Genomic DNA, 14302 nt, shown 5'->3' with positions numbered 1-14302 from the left:
CCCTTCATTGCTGATGACTTGACTCTATACCCTAGTTGTTTTTCTGATGATCTCTTGCCCCCTCCCACTGACCACTATCCCATATTCATGTACATCAGTTGTTGTTTTTCCTGGCAGTGGGTGTAGCATACTCTGTATATCCCTTACTGATGATAACAATGTAGACTTCTCTGTCTCCTTTCCCGTACAATGTATCATGATGAGCTGTTTTTCTCGGGTGTGTTGTACGCTGTGTACTTCTAACTTTTTTTGATGATCTCTTGCCCCCCCCCCCCTCCCCTAATGATCACTACTCCACCTCCCTGTAACATCATGAGCTGTTTTTCTCAGGTGTGTTGTACTCTGTGTACTTCTTGCTGGACCCGTACACCTGGTGGGCGGGGTACTTCAGCTTGTTGAGCTTGATCTTGTCCACAGCGGCGGCGGGCAGGTCCACGTGGCACTTCTCCGCCAGACGGACCAGGTAAATCAGCACGTCGCTCAGCTCCTGGGACAGGTGTTTCTTATCCTTCTCAGACCAGTCTGCAAAGACACAGGTGGGCACATGAATCTTCTATTTTTTTTATTTTTCATTCCAACATGTAATGGACAACATGGACAAATACATGATAGGACAATACTCATTTACACCTGAGCTAAGTGAGAAAAGTCGTGTAAAGTGGCTTTCCCAAGGGCACAAGATCAGTGACATGGCAGGGTTCGAACCAGGTACCTCTTGGTTCTGAGTCAAACACCGTTATGTCACACGACCCCACTAATGGTTAAAGACTGACATGAATGATTAAAGACTAACTTGAAGGTACTTCACATAATTTTCCTCACTCAACTCAGGTGAAAATGAGAATTCTCTATTGTCCTCTGCCTTGGAGGCGGAATGTTCATTCATGCAGCATTATATGGAAATGTTAAAACTTTCGTTTTTGAAATGAGGAAAGCTGCTGAGGGCAAAATCAAATTATTTCTTCAAGATATACTCCAAATACATGCAAGATTTTTTTATAGCAATCCATTTAAGACTTTTTGGGTTGAAAGATTTGACCACAAGCAAGCACAACCATACTGAAAAGATACCTGTGGCTTCCTTTTCAATTTTTAGTAGTGAAAAGGAGGAGAGGAAATCTATGGGTTGTGATCAATTGGTGTAAATTCATAACATCAACTAAAGTCTGATGCTGAAAAAAATTTAAAAACCCACCTGGGAGTCCTTCCTCCACCTCTCCTCTCCACTGACTGAAACCAGAAGAAAATCAGGATAAAACCCCATACAGAGCCTCACAGAATTAAGGACAAACTACAAGGTCACCCTATATACCCAATGACAGTCTTATCTTCAAAAAAGGATCTTCTAGCATTTCCTCATAAATTATGTAAATGAGGAGCTTATTAGAATAACTTATGTTTGATGATGTTCACCCTCACTAAACTTCATATGACGCAAGTTCCAGAACAAGCTGCTAGGGGGGCCAAACTCACTTGAATTCTCAAGAGGCATCTTATATCTACCATACAAAATTGATGACCCTAGCATGCACACCAATATAATACTCCATACAGGTATTAACCAGGTACTATCATGTTCCCATTTGGGAGCCTCTACTGAGCACTACTTTGGTTCATTTTTCACCCCACTGCTGCTGACACTTTATGCCAGTGCGAGGGTGCATGCAAAAATTGTTCACATCAAGCGATGAAGAAACAGAAAGGCAATGACGGTTCGATCCAAACCACGAGCGACAGTGACAACTGTTGCCATAAATCATAGCCATATTTGTACACAAGCAAACTGTTTGTAGTGCGGGAGAGGCCTTACAGTGTCACTCTAAGGTAGCTTGTTTTCAATATGTTTTACCTTAGATCGATTCATAATTCTAGAAATAAAGCCCCATAACATTTTTACTACTCTGTTTTTCACAGATTTTGAAAAGCTCAGCTGTATAATGTAGTTTAATATGAAAGTAGCAGGTAAGCATAAATTATGTTAGTGTGGCAGCCACAGGTTGCTTGAGATGCTACCTGTAGATATGTATTACTTCGCACTTTGAGTTTGATGACACTCAGCTGTGTTCATGATCAAGTAAGCCACATGTGACTGATATATCTTAAGAACAGCTGGGCCACACCAATGCCATATCTTGGTTGTAGTACAAGACATATTTACCTGATCATAAAAACATAAAATGCTGACTTTGCCAAACGTTCAACAAAGAGCATTCACAAAAACTATCACATCACAAGTGTTTCATAGTCCTATTGTTGAATGCAGCAGATTTATAGAATTTTTGCATTAATTATGCAAATTAGCTCCTGATTTGCATAATTGTTATCTTATGTTATCAAGCATCACATACCACATACATAAATACATACATACACACACACAAATGCTATGGAAAACATATGAAGGTACATGTAATTACATTTATGTGCACAGCTCCAATTTTTGGTGCACAAAAGTGCATATTATTTTATGCACACAGTATTTCCAGCCATGCAGACCTTATGACCCAGAATCAGGACTTCTAACCACTAGGCCACATTAAGCAGCCCATCTAAATAGTTGCCCCAGAAACAGACAGTTTAGAACATGTCCAGTTTACATCTCTACATCCCCCCATGCAGAGTCCAGCTGGAGGTAACAAACCTCCCTACTGACAGGGTAAATAAGCAACATGGAGGAGAGACACAAACTGGGCACCTTCAGTTGTCTGTCACTGGGACTGTAGTCGGGTATGTCTTAATTACTATGGCTTTGTCAGGGTTCCAAATTAAAGGTGGTCCAATGGCCACTAAAATTTAAACTGGGACAAGTGTAACAGTGGGGGGTTTATAGGCGCTACCAACTGATCTGGTAACCGGGTCTAGACCTTTTAGCGGAGAAGTTAGAGCGTCTGGTTATGAAGCTCTGGTGTTCGGGAGGTCGTGGGTTCGAACCCGGCCCGGGACCAGAAGGGTTTTTACTGTCTTCTCCTGTTTCTTACACAACTAAAAAGACACTTTGGGACATTTTTGGGACAATAGAAAAATAATCATCATCAGAATGTCAGGCACACGTCAGTCACGGCTTTTGGATCCAGAAAAGTCCCGAATTTATCATCTACACTGCAATTATAGTGCGTCAAGGAGTAAACATAAGCAAAATTAAGTTGACTTCAAGTTGAAGTCATATAACACACTGGCGTAACACACCAGCTCCGCTGGCACGCGGTGCGGTGGCAGCTGTCTACATTACACCAATCGACTTGTTACATCTAACCCTTGATTATCCAGTCGTATCTAGTCATAATATGTAGGCGTTTGAGTCTCAGTTTTCTTGTACTGAGCACCATAGTTCCCCTGTTCTTTTGTCCATGATGTGAGATAACTGTTCCCTTCTACATCTATATGGAGCAAACTTCCAAAGAGTCTGTAAAACCCATTAGAAAGGTTGTATGTAGTTTAGGTTAGGATTATGTGGACCTGCGACCCTCCCTGACCAAGTGAGCATGACCCCGGCACCCATGGGTGGCCTGGAGATTACAGTACAGTAAATGGGCATGACTAGCCCCACAACCCTGAACCTGTGTTAGCACCATGTGTGTGTCCATTGGACTCTCCTGGGACATTTGACACAAGGTGGACTGATGTATACTTGTACTAACAGTATAGGTATTGGGAAGGTATAAAATCCTGCCAAGAAGAAGCAAATTCTGATGAATTAAAGCAAAATCGCTGGAATTTCATAGCCTTATTTCCCGATACTTAAATGTCAAGAATATCTTGCACACTATATGCTTCAAATTTCAAAATTCTGTGTCTGCATAGTATATTTATAATTATAACGGCCCTTCAGCATAACACACCGACCAGCTTGAAATAGCTTCTTTCTGTGTATGCAATTTGTAAGATATATATTGAAAATCACCTGCACCAAGCCAATTTGACCTGCACCATTCGAATCTTAGGTAACACTTAAAACTGTTTGGAAACCAAAGCAATTATCCTCAGCAGATTGGCTGTATAATATGTCCTCAATGAACACAAATACAAAACAGCAAGCTGCCTTGTGGCGTCTTAATTTCTGTCACAACCTGAATGTGAAGAGAGATGCTTGACACCCCTCACAACAGAAACTTACTTTAGGAACAGATATTCTTCATTAAATGATACAAAACAGCAGTCTTTTGGAGTCTTTCAAATGAAGGTTAACTGTACAGCAGATCTAGTGTACAAACTAACTTACTAGAATGAATGGACCCAATACGGTGCCTTCAAAAGTTTGGAGTCTTGCGGAACTTTAAGTACCGGTAACTTATAAGTGACCATTGCTTATATAGTGTCTTGTTACCCTAAATTAAGCCTTAATATGATTGAGATCGCACATCTGCTATTTTTCGTACCAACCTTTAGAAAAAATATCCACAACTTAACTGGGACATAAATATTTACATACTTTTCAGTCGGCAACTTTTTCGTCAGCTCATGCCCAAATTTACTACCGTGAAAACTGGACCAAGGTTGGTCTGTGAAATTGATTTATGAACTACATATGTAAGGTAGCAAGGTGGGCTTGTGGTGTTGAGACTGTTGACTCAGAATCTGAAGGTTCTGGGTTCGAATCCCGGGCAGGCCCCATTGTTGTGTCGTTCATACCTATTTTTTCACTCAACTCAGGTGAAAATGAATACCTAGCTTCAGCTAGTTACATCTTCTTGTATAGAAAAGCCAGAGGTCCAGTTGTGTTTCAGGATAGCCACACCTCCAGCATGTTAAAGATCCCATTACACTTATTGAAAAGAGTATGGGTCCTTCCAAATGTGAGTAGTTCAAACTTCACAGTTCATTTTCACACAGCTTGTACTTACTGTACTGTGTACAACTAATTAGTGTTACAACTAATATCTGCAATAAAGACTTCAGTCTGGACTTAATTGCCTACACATTGTTGTTGTGATATACATCTGTGACTAGCATACAGCTTGTCTTTTTCTGAAGAAACCTCCTCAAACCAGTGAGTTTCCTTGGAACAGCCTAAGTTATGGTGTATGCACTAACAACATCTGGAAGACCATGAGGGTGGCAGGGAGCTTGGATATGGGAATTAGATCAGTAAACACCGAAGGTTAAGGTTCCCAAACAAAAGCTACCGGGACGGACGGTCGGCAGTAAGCGATCTACAGGCTAGCTGTACAGTACAGTTGTGGGAACATCTAGATCAATAAACACAGCTGACATGGCTGGGCCTTATTCCTCCATTACAAATAGACTGAAACTCAAACCAGTAACATACATGGTTCTACAGCTAATTCCCACAGTAATTGGTCTCAAAGTCAAACACCCTGCCTTGTTTTCTTAGCACAATTTCAGTTATACAAAAAATTCATACTGCAAATAGAGGCACATGTAATGTATGGCAGCAACTTTACCTGGGAGACTTGCAGTAAGGATTCCAAAAAATTAAAATGTAAACTTTAACACCATGTCAAAAATGAACAGTTACAGACCATATGCCAACTTTCATTCATTTATACTTTGGTAATACTGCATATTTGAAGGAAGTGCATGTATAGCTATGAGTTGGATTTCTGAGGACTTGAAACATGTACAATGTAACCTGAATCTTGTCATATTATGTCTGATGATGAACTCTTCCCTCATGACCTCAATAAAAAGTAGTCAGCAGGCCAACTTTAGTTTTCCTTGATTAAAATAAATGATGGCTCAAACTAAGAAAAAATTTGCGTCGATGAAGGTTAGACATCCAGGTATTAAGATATGCCAAAAAGCAGTTACTCAAGCAACTGGATATGATTTTGAAAACGTCAGACGTTTCAGCTAGTATCCACTAGCTTTCGTCAGTGACTGAGAGACCAGAGGAGAAATGCAGGTTTATAAGCACAAACTATTGATTGATATGCAATAATTATATGATATTAAAGAAAAATCTGATCATTATTTACTCACAATAACTCAGCAACCTCTCCAACTTCTCCAGTCTGTGGGGAAAGGGGGAAAATAAATTGTCATCAGCAGTAAGTAAAACAAAATTGGGAGTCTTTTTCTTGCAAAACTACATGTATATAAGCCACTTGCTGAAGTGTGATAAGCGAGGTTTTATTCCCCTTTGCACATTTCTCTATACAATAATCCAGTCTACGTGGTAGATGGTTGTACCCTTCTAGTGCCACTTCTGCTGTTTATTTTCTTTTGTAATCTTTTTTTGTAAATTTAAATTGCAGTGTATTTGATCCAGCTAATCTTCTTGCATATTAAGTTTACTCTGAAAAAGGAATGGCATGGCTGCCCTCTTGTAGTCTATCCCAGTACTGCATCATGTAGTAGTACTTTCAGTATATGAAATACATTGTCATGATTTTTATCTTGCTTTTGGGATGAAGTTAGGAGTTGCAGGTGACTACTTTTACAACAAGCCGGTATATGCTGGCCCTTTGCAGCATTTATGAGTCGGCACCTGTGCACCGTACTGAGTTATGGAATTCTGTGGAGCCTCGGTAGCCTGGGTGCATTCTCCATTGTTACCGCCGGCTCCCTATTGTCGGTAGCCACAATGGACTACAGAGGATGGCACCCAGGCCATACCCTCTTAGCTTTTGTTTTTATGGAGAACAGGCAAAAATCAATGCGAGCGCGGATGTCATGTACAGTTCAGTGTTGAATAAAATCAAATCAGTGGCCTAAAAAGACAGGACATGGCTGCCCCCTTGCAGTTCATCCCAGTACTGCAGTGCTGTACCCACCATGGCCAGTAGGAGGTTGCGCGGCGTGTGGAACTGGTCCCAGTTTCTCTCCCGGGAAAACTGGTTCTGCATGGCTCGACTGGAGGGGGAAGGGGGGCAGTTAAGTTAATAATCTCATCCAGGCCTTATGATTGTATATTTACATGTGTGTGTAACTTTTGACACTGGGTGAGGATCCAGAATGTATATGGTCAAAGTGTACATGTACAAATGTACATCTATGTGCACTGAAAATTTTGGTGAAATTTCAACATACGTGTAGTAAACAGTATCACATGCACTGCATCTAAATTCATTATCCTGGATTTTGAATTGTAGAAAAGCGTTATACACACATCACCTTACTGTCACCTTAAACACACTTATTTTATTGATTGTTACTCTCTTTATGTAGTTTGCCATACATTGTACCATGTGCAATTGTCCTGCAATAAAGTTCTTACATCATCATTTTCACAGGGCTTCTGGTGATAATAATGTATCAATCAAAATTATTCAAAGTTGTCCAAAAGATAGAGAACAAGATATAAGCTATAACATAGTGGTTGTGATAACCAAAGCAGTTACACAACCTAAAAAGTAACCTAGTACAAGTTACAACACAGTCAAATACAGTACAGTGGGGGAGGGGGGCGGGCAAGCACACACACACACACACACATATCCGACGTACATTTGGTCCAGAGTCGGTTCCTGGCTGAACCTGAACCCTTCCGATGAATCTGGCTCCTCCTGACCGTCCCTGTCAGACCTCTGTCTCTTCAGCGGAGGGGAGTTGAGCTGCTGGGCCATCATTTTGCCGAGTGAAACTGAGAGAAAATTTACAGACGTACAGACGACAGACTCAGTTCTTCGCGCCAGAAATTTCCCGCCACTTTACCATCTGACCTTTGACACCAACATGAAAGGAATTTTTCCGTAAAACAAATAACAATTACAATATCAATAAATTGTAATCATGCAAATTTTATATACTCGAATTTTACGCTTTCAAATCGTGTTTTATTTTCGTTCTTAAAAATAATCTGTGTTTGATTCTCCCGTCAGCCCCTTCGTCAGAAATCCATCATGGCGCCCGTCGGGTTGTTGGCCAGTGTGTCAAAACCAGGTGAATATTTCTGCTTATTACGCCTTCATGTTGTCGTGATGCTCGTTTACAACAGCTTCGCGAGTTTCGTAAGGATGTCTTCTTTCCAGTGATATGTGTTGTTGGGGGCTTGTTGCCTCCATTACGTTGAGGTTAGGCTGAAAAGTGTTGTCCTTGGTTTTCGTAACTCGGAGGTGACGCACTGTGCATATCGACAGTTTTGCCAAAGTATCAAAAGAATCATAATTTATATGGGTAGACAGCGTCTATTGTAAAATCCAAATGATCTAGAACTGCCCCTCCACCAAGTGTGTTAATTCAAATGTAGAAAACATAAATTGTATTTGAGTTTTTAATTTGTTCAGTAGTCGGTTTAATCATAACCCCCCCCCCCCTCACAAAAGTATTGGACCTGATCCAAGTAAATATTTGAAAATAGAATATGCGTTCAGTTATTTCATGGCGCAGGATGAAGTCTTGCCAGCTGAACGCCGATCTGTTCTGTTCTTCCGATAATGCCCATCTGCCGAGATGTCGGCAATTACTGGCATGTTTTTGTGGCTAATACGAAACGAGGGTTCGCCAGGCCATCACCAACTTCCAGACATGTAGAATTTGGACCATTGCACATTGCCCGAATTTTTTTTTCGAAAGGTGTGGTGGGTTCGTTAAGTTGTGCGTAGGGCGTGGCTCTCCCCAAACACAGCACCTCCATTTAATGTCCTATCTGAGGGACGTCCCTAACCAAAGCTAGGTACTCATTTTGACCTCAGTGAAGTGAGGAAAGTCGTGTGCCAAGGGCACAAGATCGGTGACAAGGTGGGGTTCGAACCCGGGACCGCTACGCCACTAACGCTGCACTGTATTATGATGTATTATCATATTTCATTCCATACCATAGGTATGGATGAAATATATTCCCTCATGTTTCTTCTTCTTCTCACATCTCATTACTTGCATGATAATTTTTTGGGCCAAACGACCTGAAATGAACCCCGAACATTTAAAATCACTTGAATTTAACAGAAATACATGGAAAACTCACTAGTTTAACTTAAGGTTTTGTACTGTAAAATGGTACAATTCAGATTCTGAAACTTTCTTCATTCTAGAAGCAGGGTTCCATATTTTCTCAAGCAGATTCTTTCACGTGCAAATTTCAACCTTTCTTCCGGGTGAAAACTTAACCTTTCAAAATCACCTAAAACCACTGAAAAATTGACAAAACAAGGCTATGCTGTCTAGAATGCAACAGAATGGTATTTAATTCTATTTCATGTCTTTTTTTTCCAACTTTTAAGCTTAAAACAACAATAGTTTTTAAATCCCTTGGGAATCAGCTAATTTGCGTATTTTCACATGCAGAGTTTTCACGATTTTTCATTTTTCATGTGCACAAAACCCCATCCCTAGCATCCCCACAGCAGACTGAATTTTTAACACAGTCAGCTGCAGATAGTGGTGTGGTAAGGCAGACTACACATAGATTTCTTCGTGACCTATTTTCTAACAATTGTACCCAACCAAGCGTATCAGCCTACTTACATGACTCCGATGTTGCCCTCGTGCAGGCCACAAGTAGCAGCAAGGCAAGGATCGACACTACTTTCTTCATGGCATGCTTTTCTTGGATATTCAGCAAAAAAAATTTTGCTTTTAGATTACAGCACAGAATTTGGTAGGAACAGTCGTCAAACTGTTCCTTGGCGTAGTAAATATGAAGCTGTCAGATCACATTCTTATCTGATTGTTACTGAGTCGTGGTGCCCACGGATTGGTGGACAATATGCGAATTGTGAACAGACAACTTCTCATGAAAAGTTGGTTTGTATATATATATATATATATATATTTTATGATGAAGCTGTAACAAAGGAAAAACACAAGCTTTACAAAATCTGTCCCTCAATAAGCAAGAAATAGTGTCTCAGGGTTTATGAGTATAAAAATTTTTCGTGGAGAATGCGAGACCACCTTCTGTGGTCATGTTTTGGGACTCAATGAGTCAATGCGCTACTTGCGCTGCAGAAAGAATGCCCTTCTGTACCTGACCCCTACACAGTGAAATAATCCTGTTGAGAACCCTGTGTTCCATGCATGTGATATAGTTGCGGTGCGTGCGTAGTCCAGTGGTTAGTGATCCTGCCTCTGGACTAAGAGGTTGGGAGTTCGAATCCCGGCTGTTGTCGCTCACCTGACATGCACGCTACTGTTTAGGGTCTAAGTCTTTAGGACGGTACGTCAAGCCGTGGTCCACTGTTCATTGTACTTGTCGAAAAGAGCTAGGGGAAGTTCCCCGGTACAATGAACCTGTAAATACTGTACATAGCGTCTGTCTTCTCTGTCACGAACAGTGGGAGAGTAGCTCTTCAATGAGCTAAACTGGTTTGAGATCACTTACACTTTTTAGTTGTTCACTTGTTACTGTGTCTGCTCCTCCCCAGCGTGGAGACTAGGCTTGGTGCTGAGGCCGGCGGCAGTCAGCTGTGTGCGAGGTGTGGCCCAGCTGGAGAATGTGGGGAAAGGAACCTTCAGTAAGTTCTGTTTCCATGGATACTCTATGTGCAGCATAAAAGGAAAGCAAACTCAATGTTTGACCAAATCATGAAACGCCCCCCAAAAAAGTTACTCAGGCAACTGGATATGATTTTAGAAATGGTCAGACGTCAGACATCCACTGCCTTTCGTCAGTGACACTGAAGAATTGTTGGGAAATCTTGAATCCTGGAATTACTTGGATGTCTAGCCTTCACCGATCAACCAAATCCATGTTCGACTGAGATCTTTCTATGTTCCAACCTGGATATTTCAGACACATTAACTTCCAACACAAAGTAAAGTAAAGAAATTAGGGTCGGTGTGTAGCGGGATTATCCTTTTTTGTTTCTTTTTATTTAACTTAGGTAATCTCTAGTGATGAACAACACAGTTTAAAAAAGTAAAACTTGCATGAGGACACTTTTTATTTTCAATGTCAGCATTGGAAAACTGATTGTACAATGTTTCATCACTCACATCTCAGATCATGGAGCTAGAAAAGGTCGATCAGCTCGAAAAATTTACGTCTCTTACAGGGGTTCACACAGGGGTCAGCAGCTTTTTCTAGGTCGGTCGGGAAACTGGAAGCACAGCATTTTTTTCCCTAGGCGTTACTATAAATCTCTGATCCAACACAAAAAGTTCTCTCACCTCGAGCTTTCAGTCACTCTGGTAGATTGTCTACCAGACACCTCTGACCCAGTGTAGACGTCACACTTCAAAGAAGCCTCTGACATTAGCCTCCAGGGTTGGACAAGTTTTCAAAAATCCACTTGCCCTATTGGGCAAGTACATGGTCATTTCCACTTGCCCGAACCAACTTTTCACTTGTCCCAAATATACATGTACATGACATTTTTATATGCATTTTTACTACCAGCAAGGAAATTATTTTATTTTAGAGTTATCAAAATAAGGTGGTTTGAGACTTGCAATGGATTTTCTGACAAAAGGGCATTAATAAATATCTTTATGGCCAAATGATGAGTAATTTTGCTCCAAATATTATGCGGCTAAACTTCGCATCCAAAAAATTTACTTGCCCAATTGGGCAAATACAGGGGGATATTCACTTGCCTGTTGCCTGAACAGTACTTTTACTTGCCCTGGGCAAGTGGGCAATAGGACTTGTCTAACCCTGGCCTCACTGGGTCAGTCTACTGAGGAAGACCAGAGTGACTGGTCGAAAGCTCTAGGTGAGAGAACTTTTTGTGCTGGATCTAAAGTTTTAACTTTAAACATGTAACTACCAACACAGATGAACTTTCATGATATGATAAATCCTGACAGTCTGTCTGTGTGTGACTTGCAGAATTAGTGAACCCTCCTGAGAAGGAAGACAAGACCTTAAGGGAGATCACAGACAAGGCAGCGACGACACTGTTCCTCACCGAACTCATCAGAGGTACAAGTCATTGACATTCTATCCTTCAGCATATCTAGCATTCTAGGTAGCCGGTTTGCAACAAATTTGTAATGGCTGTGGGTAAGCCAGAAAATATGATGCATAGCCCTTCTTTCCATCAAATTTTTTATATAATTTCATTATTTTGGTGTTATAAGCTGTACTTATACATAGCTCTATTTAAAGACCAATAATACAACAATTTTTTTTAAAAAGATTTCTGTAAAGTTTGTTGCATGCCTTTTCCATACAAAAATAGCCTAATCTGTACTGGGCCACTCATAGTGGCCAAATAAATTATAGTACAAGAATGTGCTTGAAATTTGTTTGTTTGTTTGAACGATTCTTGTTACATTTTATGGCACTATGACCCCTGACCTGTGACCTTTGTCCCCAGGGCTCTCCATGGCGATCAGCTACATGTTCCGTGAGCCGGCCACGATTAACTACCCGTTCGAGAAGGGTCCGCTGAGCCCGCGGTTCCGCGGCGAGCACGCCCTGCGCAGGTACCCGTCCGGGGAGGAGCGCTGCATCGCCTGCAAGCTGTGCGAGGCCATCTGTCCTGCACAGGTGAGCTGATCTGTCAATCAATCAATCAATCAGTCAGTCAATCGATCAGTCAATCAATCAATCAATCTGTCCGGGGAGGAGCACTGCATCGCCTGTAAGCTGTGCGAGGCCATCTGTCCTGCACAGGTGAGTTGATAAATCAATCGATCTATCAATCAATCAAATCAATTGATCAATCAATCAATCCTGTCAGTCAATGAGGAGGAGCACTGCATCGCCTGTAAGCTGTGCGAGGCCATCTGTCCTGCACAGGTGAGCTGATCAATCGATCAATCAGTCAATCGATCAATCGATCAATCAATGAGGAGCACTGCATCGCCTGTAAGCTGTGCGAGGCCATCTGTCCTGCACAGGTGAGTTGATCAATCAGTCAATCATTCGATCAATCAATAGATCAATCAATTAATCAATCAATGGGGAGGAGCGCTGCATCTGTGTGAGGCCATCTGTCCTGCACAGGTGATCAATCAATCAATCAATCAATCAATCAATCAATCAATCACAGGTGAGACAAAGTCTTTTATCAATCAATCAATCAATCAATCTTCTGCAGGCATCAGAAAACTTGAATCTGACTATATTCACTCCCTGAAACTGTGTGTAACTTGGTTTGGTTGGTTTATCTGGTTGAAATTGCACGCTTGTTTGCATACTGTCAGTAGCACACATTAGAATAGAAACTGACTGTAGTTATTAAAACAGCTACTAGTCTGAAATCACACAAAAGTCTGCCTTGGGGAAAGTCTGTACCTCGAAACTTTTGTGTACAGACTTCCCCCACAGACTTCACAGAATCTTGAATACCTTGTCAATGTGTACACGTGTGTGCATGCATGTGTGTATCAATGGCAAGGTATTCATCTTGAGAGTGATTCTTTCCTACATTTTGATGAAATTTGATATGTTCCCCCAGGCGATCACGATCGAAGCGGAGCCTCGGGCTGACGGCAGCCGCCGAACCACCCGGTACGACATCGACATGACCAAGTGCATTTACTGCGGGTTCTGCCAGGAGGCGTGTCCTGTGGACGCTATTGTAGAGGTAAGATATGGCAAGCAGTGTTCCAGCAAGGATTGTTTCAGCAAAGGGCTCCCTATATTGTGATTTGGACCCCCTATGCTGTGATTTAGGCTTGTAAACCTGGCTGTTTGTGTGACACTCTGTATGTGTGTCTATGTGTCTGTCTGTATGTGTGTGCATGTGTGTGTTTGTGTGTGTGTGTGTCTGTGTCTGTGTGTGTGTATGCATGTGTACTCTTTGTACAAGTCGCTGCACTTTTTCTTCTGTCAATAAAGTTCTTCATTGTGTTGCTGTGTGTGTATGCATGTGTGTGCCTATTTGCATGAACGCGTCAAAGTCTGCCACATCTATGGGTGCCTTCTGAGTCACTAACAACTTTCCTTTCTTGTTTTCCAGGGTCCGAACTTTGAGTTTTCGACGGAGACGCACGAAGAGCTGCTGTACAACAAGGAGAAACTACTGAACAACGGAGACAAGTGGGAGGCAGAGATCGCCGCTAACCTACAGGCTGACTTCCTCTATAGATAAACACACAACTTCACGTCTGAACACACCACATCCTATAAACTCTTATGTAACTCACTGTCATGTCGCAGTGTGTCCAATGCTCACCATGAACATAACATTCTTGCAGCTATGTTTGAAACATAAAGTAGACCTAAGAATCCAAATCCAGAATTATAGAATTATATTATACGTGTTGTGGCTTTCAGTTGGTCTCCTTTGGGATACTTATCCTCAATTAAAATTGCTTTGTGTACAAATTTGCCTGTCTTACTTTACAAGAAGCATTTCAGTGACTTGAAGTACTGATTAGAAAGAATCTAAGGAATGTACATGTACATGTATATACAGCTGGCCTAGACAGTATCCTATTGGATACAGTATCTAACCAAGAATCTGCTTGGAGATTGGGCCAGACTTGGAAATGAGTTAACCTTCTGGAT

At 41.4% G+C, this 14302-nt stretch overlaps 2 protein-coding genes across 2 annotated transcripts; one reads left to right on the top strand and one right to left on the bottom strand.

Moving 5' to 3' along the window:
• LOC109467214 (dCTP pyrophosphatase 1-like) lies at nucleotides 1–7629 on the bottom strand. Its single transcript, XM_019765160.1, has 5 exons — nucleotides 7408–7629; nucleotides 6735–6813; nucleotides 5941–5972; nucleotides 1196–1230; nucleotides 1–522 (listed from the first exon to the last, which is right to left on the bottom strand). Exons 1-5 carry the CDS (start codon nucleotides 7527–7529, stop codon nucleotides 311–313), a joined length of 480 nt encoding a protein of 159 aa, XP_019620719.1. The 5' UTR covers nucleotides 7530–7629; the 3' UTR covers nucleotides 1–310.
• Nucleotides 7630–7774: 145 nt separating this feature from the next.
• LOC109467215 (NADH-ubiquinone oxidoreductase subunit 8-like) lies at nucleotides 7775–13892 on the top strand. The gene is made up of 6 exons (XM_019765161.1): nucleotides 7775–7842; nucleotides 10266–10355; nucleotides 11672–11764; nucleotides 12162–12334; nucleotides 13248–13376; nucleotides 13752–13892. Exons 1-6 carry the CDS (start codon nucleotides 7803–7805, stop codon nucleotides 13881–13883), a joined length of 657 nt encoding a protein of 218 aa, XP_019620720.1. The 5' UTR covers nucleotides 7775–7802; the 3' UTR covers nucleotides 13884–13892.
• The last annotated feature ends 410 nt before the right edge of the window (nucleotides 13893–14302 follow it).

The sequence above is a fragment of the Branchiostoma belcheri genome, unplaced genomic scaffold (genome assembly GCF_001625305.1).
Source record: "Branchiostoma belcheri isolate BF01 breed outbred unplaced genomic scaffold, Haploidv18h27 scaffold178, whole genome shotgun sequence".
In the NCBI taxonomy this organism is placed as follows: Eukaryota; Metazoa; Chordata; class Leptocardii; order Amphioxiformes; family Branchiostomatidae; genus Branchiostoma; species Branchiostoma belcheri.
Note: the sequence above shows the minus strand (reverse complement) of the source record. Positions and strands in the feature narration are given on the sequence as shown.